The sequence below is a fragment of the Microtus ochrogaster genome, chromosome 15 (genome assembly GCF_000317375.1).
Source record: "Microtus ochrogaster isolate Prairie Vole_2 chromosome 15, MicOch1.0, whole genome shotgun sequence".
Taxonomy (NCBI): Eukaryota; Metazoa; Chordata; class Mammalia; order Rodentia; family Cricetidae; genus Microtus; species Microtus ochrogaster.
In genome coordinates this window covers 16086772-16097994 of record NC_022017.1, presented here as the reverse complement: position 1 = coordinate 16097994, position 11223 = coordinate 16086772, and the positions used below count along the sequence as shown (strand labels likewise).

General features: G+C 50.6%; 1 protein-coding gene across 2 annotated transcripts in view; it reads right to left on the bottom strand.

Annotated features, from left to right (window-relative positions):
• Nucleotides 1-11223, bottom strand: part of Myh9 (myosin heavy chain 9) — an 83967-nt gene that overhangs the window by 44442 nt on the left and 28302 nt on the right. For both annotated transcript variants that reach the window (XM_013348789.2, XM_005354261.3), the window contains exons 2-3: nucleotides 10781-11132; nucleotides 5587-5743 (exon numbers count right to left, since the gene is read on the bottom strand). In XM_013348789.2, coding sequence (XP_013204243.1) covers nucleotides 5587-5743; nucleotides 10781-11113 — 490 coding nt within the window. In that variant the 5' untranslated portion in view covers nucleotides 11114-11132. The remainder of the gene's footprint in view (nucleotides 1-5586; nucleotides 5744-10780; nucleotides 11133-11223) is intronic.

Here is an 11223-nt window from a genome sequence, read left to right as displayed (position 1 = left end):
CCTGTGGCTCTGGGGATAGCACCTGCCTGTCTGTCAGTAGTGAGCAGGACTAGGCACTGGGAAGATCCCATAAAGGCTGTGTTTCAGTCTCCTACTGCCCGTTCTCCAGGGACCTACCACACAGGTCTGCACTGCCCTACAGCCACTCCTGAAATTCTGAAATTCTTTAACCTGGCCATGGCAGCTGTGTCAAGTTGAAAGGAAGAGAAAAACAAACTCTATCATGGTGAATGGCTGTGCCATAACCAGGCCAATCAGCAAGTGAAGAGGGAGAATCCTACTCTATCTGGGCCAAACTCCACGTTCTTCCCAGAGATAGCTCTCAAGCCCTGTTTACAAGGCTTCTCACTATACCTAAGGCTGAGGGGCCAGCAAATGCTTGGCTGTAGCCTACAAAGTGCTAACTGGTTTTCTAACCCCATGCCTACCCCCAAAGTTCCAGAACACACTACTTCTGTGTGGGACTCTCCCTGATATTGAGGAGCTGGGGCATCTGGTACCTCTAGGTGCCAATCAGCAATCCTCTAAGCAGGACCTGTGTCTGCGTGAGTAGATAGTCTACAGTGTACAACACACAGGAGGCACGAGGCTGGCCCTGGGCAAGGACGATGTCATGCAGACACAGGGCATGGCCCTCCTCAGGGAAGCCACACTGCCTCCTGAGGCACGCGATGAGGTACAAAGCTGGCTCCACACCTCCCAGCAGACAGTTGAGACCTTTATGTGAGAAGTCTGGCCAGGATCAGACCTCCTGGTTGTCACATTCCTGCTTAAGTGGAGTCTGCACATCTGTGGCTTCCCACTGCTCCAGCTCCAGAGCTGCCACTCAAGACCTAAAATACTCTCCCGGCCCCTGAGGCGTTGAGGACTTTTCGTTCAGCAGACCCTGGAACCAGTTGGGCAGATGGAAGAGAGGTGAAGGCAGGTCTCTCTCTCACCCCCACCTAACTGTCAGGCTGGGAAGATTTCCTCCCAAGGACTAGTGAGAAGAGAAGAGGGGCCACAGTAGCCATAACCTCCGGTTCAGAGGCCCATGAATGACACATCAGCTAACGCATCCTGAGCCCATCCCCTCACATGTGAGCCAGGGGGACCATGCTAGGATGGGGAGGGGACACACAAACCTCACTGTCACTGTTGACCCAGCAAGGTCAGTCAACCACCAGGAGAATGTGCACATCCACTGGGCACTGGAGCAATGTTCAGTGACCACCACTTGCAGGGCAGCTTCCACAGAGAAGCCAAGGAGGGATGGAGAGGAGGGTAGCACAGTGCAAGCCAACTCTGCTGGTTTCCAAGAGTGAGCCAGACCTGGCGTGGAGCTAGTAAGCGTAGCTTCTTTTCTACCTACACTGGGAGATAACTGAGCTCAAGCCGAAGTCTCTCACTAACCAGATGAACTCACTCTTACCAACAAGGGCCCCAGAGAAGGCTGAAAACACCCCTCCCCCAGCCCCAGGGATCTGCTGCCTGATTTCCACATGAAACCCCTGTGCCCGCCCTGGGATGCATCTGCACCCAAGCTGGGGGCAGCAACACAGGTTCAAGTTCTTCTAAGGATGAAATGCCGCCTAATAGCCAAGAAGGCCAAAAAAATAAAAATAAAAAAAATAAAAAAAAAAAAGTACACGGAGAGCCAGAGTTAGAGTGGTAAGACGACCACGCAAACACAACCTTAATTAAACCCAAGGCTGGAGATTAAGACAACAAGCAAAACTGTGCAGGCACGTCTGGGCTGCACCACAACCACTTATTATCATAGGCCGACCGGCTTTCCCATGGTCTCTACCTCCACAGTGCTGTTCCCTGCCACACCAGCCTCAGCAGCCACAACTTCCATGAACTCCAAGACACCTGATACCTGTTGACACTGTGCCCGGCACCAGGTATCGGCAGCAACAGCTTGCCTTTAATGCATCTATAGCCCCGGATCTGTCAGCAAACATGTCTTTTCTATCCATCTGGACCGCCAGGGCCTCCAGGAACAGGATAACCCTTTTGGTATCTTGGCGTTTTCTATCACCTGTTTGCGGGGCCTAAGCTGGAGACCATACACTCCAGTGCCCTATCCTGTGCACATGGCAGACAATACTAATCTATCCCAGAATTCTTTTGAGATTGTGTTTCAAACCATAACACTACAGGGTCCAGACAACTGCTGATTAACCAGAACTAACAATCAGAATAAAACAGATCTGTAAAGCTTAGTCTAGGGGTTTTCAACTGGGGACAATTTTGTCCATCAGGGAACATCTAATGGAAGTGACTGGGGATATTTTTGTCACAAATAGAGAGAATGAAAAGAGGCCAGGATACTACTATGCATCCTACAGTATCCCAAATGTCATATTTGAGAAAGCCTGGCTTAGTCTGGCAAACAGGTAAAGTAGCTTATAAGCTACCATCCAAACCAGGATAAAAATGAAAGAGCCACAGACAGAAACCAAGACGATAAGGACAAACCCAACACAGAAGAATTTGAAGACAAGGATGGGCCCTGGGAGGAATCAAAAAGCTTGTCTCATAAAAGTTCCCAGACAAAGCCACCAACTACCCTATTTGGCAGAATAAACGCTAGTATGTCATAAGCCACAACCAACTCAGGAAGGAAATTTTTGTGTAGTTCTTGGGGGAGGGGAAGCAGAAGAGGAACCATCTGGCCATACCTTTTAAGACACGAGGAAGGGACAAAGCAAACCTGCCCCCTTCCCCACTGGGTGGGCAGCAAGCCCAAGGCTTCACCCCAAAACAGAGAGTAACAAGCTCCAACAGCCTGAAGATCAAGGCTCCACCTACAAAACCTGGCTTAGGGTAAGAAGACAGGGTCCTTTTCAGAAACACTCTCTACTAGTGACCCGTGGTGTCACAGGCGAGCTTGTGTGACTACCATCCTTCACACCCCCAAGAACAAGACATCTACTGCTAAAGGCTTTGTGGGCCCACTGTGTACAACAGCTCAGAATGGGCTTAGTAGGTCCTCTTAGGGGCTAACGAGTTCCAGCAAGCCCAAAGCAAGAAGCCAAGTGGGGGCCTCTCAGGCTGAGGGTGGGAAAACACTGGTCCTAGCAATTGCACAGACCATTCCTGAAGCAGCACAGGGCTGGTAGGTCCCCACACTGACAATCATTCCCTCTAACTGATCTTGCTGTCATGGTCCAAGCCACCTCCTTCCCTACTGAGGCTGCTCTGCCACGGACAAGATACATTATCTATCTCTTTTGCTTAACCATTTCCAGTCTGTGTGACTTTCAGAAATCCTTCCCCAAACTTGCTTCTTATGAATAAATAAAAACCGGTTAACTCTCTTGGAAAAGAGCCCTGCAGGTTATCTGCCGAGAGTCTGAGAGTCCAGCTCCAACGACCGGCTGCTGGAGTTACTCTCCATGGCTCTCCCACGACGGCCCAGCAGGAGCAGCTGAGATCCTGGGGGAGATGAGAACATGCCCTGCTCAGGAAGACCCCAAGTGCACTCCTCGCACTGCGTCACTGCAGAGCCAAGGGAAAGTGACTCATAACCCCCAGAGACAGAGACTCAGACTCCTCTGGAATCTCACAGAATGTTCTCCCACCAGACTGCTCTCGTTAGCACTTTCAAACAGACATCCTACTTTCAAACCAAAGGGCTGGCTTCCACAAGGAACCCTGATAGACGTGAACATAAGCCAAAGGCTAGGCCAACTTGCACATCCTGCCTAATTAATAACCTGGCCGAGAAATACCCTGTGCACGGTGCCATTTTAAACTACTAAATCGGGGCAAAGCTAGTATGAGGGGCATCACCACCACTGCCCAGATGGACTGTGGTGCTTAAAGAACAAAAGGATGCGAAAGAAACCACTATCAAAACAAGACGGCCACACTGTTTGGGAGCTGGACCTGAGCAGGATTGCATATGCCAGGGACTTGGCAACATTCTAAGAATATGAGGGCAGCATGGGCCTAGGCCATTCTGAGCAGAGAAAAGTTTAAAATGCCTGACTCCAGCTAAGCATTGCCAGGCTCTGGTGCAAAGCCTGGGGGAGCAGAGGGCTCCTGAAAGTAGCAGTCATTCACCAAGCACTGTGTGCAGGTGGAGCAAGTGTGGGGCCCTGAAGCAGAAAGGCCTGCTGGAGAAATGCATGGAGCTCCCTGAGTGGAGGGAGGGCGGCCCGACGGTTCTGTGTCCACCCTTAGATCTGCAGTCTTGAAAAGTGGTCAGCTGACAGGCAGAGGCTCTGACAGAATGGAGGTTAAGAGGACAACAGTACAGACAAGGAGCTGCAAAGCCAGACCCTAAGGCCAGAGCAGAAACAGCAACAGAAAGAACACCTACAGAGTATGCTGAAGTCAGGCATGGGGAAGCGCAAGACAGGGGGATTCTTCTGAGTGCAGGACCATCCTGGGCTACATAGTGAGGCACTGTCTCAGAACCCAAAGAACAAAAACGAAAATAAAAGTGTTGGCTGAAGCCAGACAATGGTGGCGCACGCCTTTAATCCCAGAACTCGGGAGGCAGAGGCAGGCGGATCTCTGTGAGTTCGAGACCAGCCTGGTCTACAAGAACTAGTTCCAGGACAGGCTCCAAAACCACAGAGAAACCCTGTCTCAAAAAAACAAAAAAACAACAACAACAAAAAAAAAGTGTTGGCTGAGCTGGGGAAAGGGGTGAGAACAAGAAAGTGCGTGGTAAGACTAGGTTCCAGCATCTAGTAGCAGTAAGGTCGGCCTGGCTGGCAGCGATCAGGGACAGCACCAGTGCATAGCCAGGCACCGATGGCAGAAACCACTCCAGGGGCTGAATGGAAGGCCCAGGGCTGAGGATGAGCCAAAAAGGAGTGCCCACAGGCAAAAGCAAGAGATCCATGGAGACAGCCAAGCAGATGGGGAGAAGGAGTCTAAGGGAGCAGACCTGAAGGAAGGGTGGAAAGTGGGAGACTGCCACACACCAGGAAGAGGGGAAGAAGTATGGAGGTAATGGGTGTGTCCAGGAGAAGGGATGAGTGAACAAACATCCTCCCAAAGCACTTTACTGTGACAGGACAGAGAACACAGGCAAGTGCAGGGGTGCAGCCACCAGCTGAAGCTTCACATGGGCTCTCTAAGGGGACCGCACTCCGGCGTGTCACCAGCTGAAGCTTCACATGGGCTCTCTAAGGGGACCGCACTCCGGCGTGTTACCAGCTGAAGCTTCACATGGGCTCTCTAAGGGGACCGCACTCCGGCGTGTTACCAGCTGAAGCTTCACATGGGCTCTCTAAGGGGACCGCACTCCGGCGTGTTACCAGCTGAAGCTTCACATGGGCTCTCTAAGGGGACCGCACTCCGGCGTGTTACCAGCTGTGTGCAAGGAGCACAAAGGGAAAACGCAGAGAAAATGAGGAACGGATCCGAAAACGGATGAGGGAAACTCTCTGAAGGATGAGTACATGAGAGAACAGTCAGGAAATGTAGTCTTTAAAGTTTCTAGAACGGTCTATTAACATATAAACATATTGTTTACATAGCCATGGGCCCTGGCTCTTATATGATGACACACCTCACCAGCCACTAGAGCAACGGAATCCCTAGAAAGGCCAGGCGAGGGCCTCAGTGCCCCAAGTTACTCACCCTGCATCATGCTCCTATAGGCAGTATCTGTGATGGCGTAGATGTGGGGCGGCATCTCGTGCCTCTTCTTGCCCTTGTACATGTCCACGATCTCCTCTGAGTAGATGGGCAGGTTCTTATAAGGGTTGATGACCACACAGAACAGGCCTGAATAGGTCTGAGAAAGCAACAGGAAGAAGCCATGGTTTAGCAAGTCTGAGTCTCAACAGCACCCAACCTTTGTGTGGCTGAGTGTCCACTGTGCCCCAGGCCACGATTCAACCTAGGGCAAAAGTGCTCTCTGGTGTCCCTGCTCCTGCTGATGCTGCAGGTGTCATAGCACTCTCTCACAGGTGGCTTTATATGCTGACAAGTGTGCATCAGACAAGGTCCATATCAAAACACACACAAGTCCAGTTACAAAACTCAGGTTCCAGTTAGGCATGGTGGGACACATCTTTAATCACAGCACTCAAGAGGCAGAGGCAGGCAGATATTTGAGTTGAGACCAGCCTGGTTCTACAGAGTTAGTTCCAGGACAGGAAGGGCTACACGGTGAAACACTGTCACCAAAAAAAATAAAAATAAAAAAAAATAAAAAAAAAACAACAACAAACCTCAGATCCTAGGAGAATGAGATGTGTCTATCATTGTGAGAGATATACAAAGATAAAGGATTCAGCTGTATCTCAAAAAACTGAGTGCATGTGATTCTCCACTGACAACACCTGCACTCATCACAGAGCCTCGGGGGCTAAAAGTTAGCTCATGCCCTGCATTCCTCTGCAAATCTTTCAAAAACATAAGGCCACTTTGATGACCTCAGAAAGCCTTCTCCAGGGGCAGAAACTCAGAAGTGTCAATACCCTTAATGCCAGACATTTACAACATAGTATACCCAATGTTCCAGGTCTGCTTTGACCTTTAAAAGCAAAGCCCTGGAGTCAGATACCTTGAGTTCAAATCCTGACTGGGGTGCAGTGGTGGGGTCCGTACCCTTCTTCCTCCACTTCCCAATATGCAGAAGAGCATGGGTGGAGGTTGGCACCTTACTGCATGATGAGGAATAGGAACACACTGTTGCTTAGGAGAGCTGCTTCCTACAGTGAGCTTACGTGTTTCTGGAGGAAATGCCCACGATGCCTTGTGACCAACTCTAATAAATTCCCTGATCCTTCCAAATGCACAGATGGTGTACTCCTAACCAGTACATGAGAACTGTCCTTGCCAAGGGCACCCAGGGATGCTCGGTTTGGGGACATGGCTGTCTTCAGACAGCAATAGCAATCTCAGTGCTTTTTGGGAAAACAATCGCAAGTTGGAAGGAAGGTAGGCTGGGGAGCAAGGCTCGGCATCCCAGGCTCCACACCAAAACTGCCCATCTGCTAAGAGACAATCAATGGTCACAAGGCACGAACTCAGGCCTCAAGAAAACTAAGGCTAACCTCCTTGGTCTGGAGGGCCAATTCTCCAAATATCCTGTTTTCTTCAGCCATGCCCCCCATCTTCCTGTACAATCCTATCCCTGCTCCAGGAGCAGCCATCTGGGGAGCGGATCGTGGTATGCATCCTGCCCCTTCCACCTGTGCTCTCTCTACTACAGCAAGGCTCACGCAGGGGTTCACGCAGAAGCCAGGCATGAAGACAGGGCTCTTCCCCAGCACTGACCAAAGGTTCTTCTTGGAACTTCAAACAGAAGCTAGGTTGAGGACAAAGCTCAAAGGACCCCACCACCCAGACACTGGTCAGCTGCTCTCCCAAGGGGGTGTACCCTAACCAAGTGCACTGCTCTGCACTAGGGAGAGCAGCTGACCTGGATGCTAAGGAGACTTCCTTCTTCCCAGAGAGTTATGGAGTAGGAGGGGGGAGGGGATGCTTCTGCCACGGGGTCTCCTTCCAACTACTCTATATTCAAGGACCCAGGAAGGTCAAAGCAAAGAAACCCAAATGTGGTGCTGGCTTGGGTGCTGCAAAAGGAAGAAGGGAGCAAGGTCATCTTGTGGCATCCTCTGTGTAGTTGTCAGATGGCATTAGGTGGGGACAAGATTGAAGGCCAGAAAATAGTGAGGTCATCCCAGGATCTCCAAACAATTGAACTTTGTTTTCAGCCTTAGAGAAAAAAAAAACCTATACTCTAGGAAGTCCAGCCTGATAAAAGCCAAGGACACGTGGTCCCACATATAGGGTGTGCCACAAAGCTAGATGTTTGAAACAGCTGGCAGAAACAGAAGGGGACAGAGGGTCGTTAGGACCATTCTTTGGGACAGCTGGATGGGCAGATGACACTGCAGAGGCTCTAAAGGGCTCTGAGCTAACCCCCCAAGGACACTAGCCAGCTGAGCCCTGAGAAGGGGGCACCCAGCTCAGGTGGGAGGAAGGAGCACATTAAAGGCTCATGGAGGCACAGACACTTGAGCAAGTGGCTCTACTCCCACGCAGCCACACCAGGGAGCTGCTCCATTCACAGGCCACAGAGGCTCTTTGTGCCCCATCGCCCCCTGTCCAGAGCCTCGCTTCCCTCAAAGCAAAAGACAGAGCAGCTGTGGTGCAGAATTGGCTGTGCCGCCCACAAAGCTGGGCAAATGCAGCATGAAGGTGCCTGGAGTCTCAGTGTGGAACCCTGCTGCACATATATAGGCTGTGAGGGTGGCTGCAGCCCTGCCAGGCAGTCACCAAAGGCTTTAATTGCCCCCACAGTTCTGCATCTGCTGGGATCTCACTAGCAGTCTTTAGTGATGCTACCTGGGGGATGGTCTGTGGCAGGACAGCAAAGAAACCAAACCAAGAGCTAATGCCTGCCATCATCAGAGCTCTGGGGAAAAGCTTGGCTTCTACACCCACATCCACGTACAGAATGAAGCCCTGCATGTCACTCACAAGGGTGTAGTGACTAAACAGCTAATATTGCATGCATGGGAAGGAAAGACCACTTGCAGCTAGAGGTAAAAGCAAGTGGCTAGCCTGTTTCTCACGGGCTCACTTAAGTGGAGACACCAGTAAGAGGCTAAGTACAGGACTTTGACTTAAACAGTGGCAGCCAGAGTCCAGACCTGGTGCAAGCCGAGAGCTACCTGCAACTTACAGAAGATGCGAGGCTCTGCAGCACCATGTGACATAGTCAGTAAAGGCAGGCCAGCACAGCAGAGTGAATGAGACATCAGAAGCAAATCCTGCTAAGAGCACCCTATTCCCAGACAAGGGGAATGAATGTGGCTCCCATGTTATCTGGATGGACAGACAAGACATTTTTCCTTCATTTGTCTGCAGCCTCCAAATTTGAATTTCATGTTTGATGCTTCTGAGGGGCAAGATTTGAATTTGTATTATACATATTCTCACCAAAAACCTCAAGTTCCAGGATCAGAGATAAGATTCAGTGGTTAGCAGAACTGGATGCTCTTCCAGATGACCTTAAGTTTGATTCCCAGCACCCACATGGCAGCTCACAACCATCTATAACTGCAGTTCTCCAACGATTTCCAATGCCCTCTTCTGGCCTCTATGGCATGCAGGCAAAATACCCACACACATAAAGTAAGTTTAAAAGAAAAAAAGAAAAAAGAAGCAGATTTTGCTCTTAGCCCTTGCCAGCACCTTACTGCGCATAAAATCCCATCTAAATCCCAGCCCACCTTCAGGTTTCAACTCTTCCCACCCTTCCATAAGTAAGATGAACTAAAGCAATCCATAAAGAATGCTTCTTCCAACCTGAGAATGTGCTTGCTGGTAGGCCCTGACTAATCAAACTGAGGACCAATGAGTGAGCAGAAAACGGACCGGTCATGAAGGATTAACTTAGTATCAGCAAGGTGGTCTGGCCCACTCGGAACGTCTGTGTAATCCCAAGTGGCCAACTGAGGGCTTTAGCACCTGGGGTAGCAGCAATCCAGTGGGGTAGGAATCACCTGTGGAAATGTGAAATCACCCTAGCATCGCACAGAAAGCTCAATGTCTGGGTGCTTGAGAGCACACAAGCCTGCTCCTCCCAAAATCAAAAGCAACCCTGCTGCATTAAGTCAGATGAGAGGGCTATAAAGTCCCTGAGAGCTCTCATTCCCTTGGGTGCTAAACTACGCCTCTTGGCCTTGAGAGCAAGACCAGGGTGGCTGTAGAAGCACAATCAAACAAAGCTGTGTTAGGAGGAACAACCACATTATTGCTTCCTCAAGCATCTGAACTGAAAAGAGGGATCTGGGCTTCTGGCCTCTTTGGCCTTGGCAGAAGCAAGGTGGCAAAAGGAATGCCGTTTGGAGAGCGCCACAGAAGACGCATGGCTATACTGCTGCGGTGGTTCTAAAGCCCATCACCTTCAGAAGCCCACGGCGAGGGAAAGTATAACTAGAGTGCCAAGGCCGAGACCAGCAAACAGAGCACCTGAGAACTGTCTGTGGCAGATTCAGATATGGATTTTGTGATGGAGAAATGTCTAAGCCCTGCGACTTGAGGATTTCAATGGTCCATCATTAATAGTCTGTTTTCAAAGGCTGTTAAAGAAAGAAGGTGACTCTGGGACTGGCACTAGAAGGAACCAGTAACCTCGGGGCCAGTAAAGCTCAGACTATAACAGGGGCTGGGAAGATGTTCTTCTCTCAACACCGCCCACATGGTGATAAAGCCCTCCATCTAAAAAGGTAGCCCCAATAGAAGAAAGAGGCTCTGGTCTTTGGTGTACTTAGGACCTTTGCTCACACTGCTCTTAGGACTCTAAGGCCACTTTTGTAGGACCTGGCGTGGACCCAGCACAAACAAAATGTTGCTATGTCACCATTCCGCTCTCAGCAGCTCAGCTCTGTTCTATGTGTGACCCCAAGGAAAGAAGCTTTACCAACAGGATTCGACAAGAAAAAATGCCTCAAGTACCAAAATGGGACTGAACCAAACTAGTGGCTATAGGGGTTGACTGAGTGGTCCAGGAAGAACAAGGGAGCCAGGAGACAGCAGCACTCCCCTTAGAAGGAATTTACTATGCTGGCCTGAACCCCCACACGTCTTCACAGAGATCTGAGGTCAGAGGCTAGCAGGTGGGAGCATGTTCTTCCTACATGTGGCCAAGAACAGGGTAGACAGGGAACAGAAAGGGTGATGTCACAGGATGTACAGATGTGACAGCTGTGAGCATCTCACCTGGAGCTTCTTAAAGCCCTCTTCTCACCCAGCTAGCTGGAGCCCTGGCACCTGGGGATGAGGAGATCCCACCCATCTCGGAGCCACTTACGTAGATGAGCCCTGAGTAGTAACGCTCCTTGAGGTTGTGCAGCACCGAAGCTTCATTGAGGCACGTGAGCTCTGCCATGTCCTCCACCTTGGAGAACTTGGGTGGGTTCATCTTCTGGATGTCATCCTTGTTCACCTTCACCTTCTTCCCATTCTCCACGAGCTCCACGATGGCCTCCTCGCCCACCTCCTCCTTGAGGCTGGCTGGCTCAAAGCCATTCTTGTCAGAAGGCACCCATACCAACTTCTTGGCAGCCCAGTCGGCCTGGGCCAGCGGGTTATTGATGAAGTTTTTATCCACATAGAGGTACTTGTCTGCAGCCTGCTGGGCCATGGTGACTTACAGCCAGGACCTAAGAAAAGGCACAACGACAGAACATCAGCCACAGAAGCCTTCTCCCTGCACAGAACATCAGCCACAGAAGCCTTCTCCCTGCACAGAAC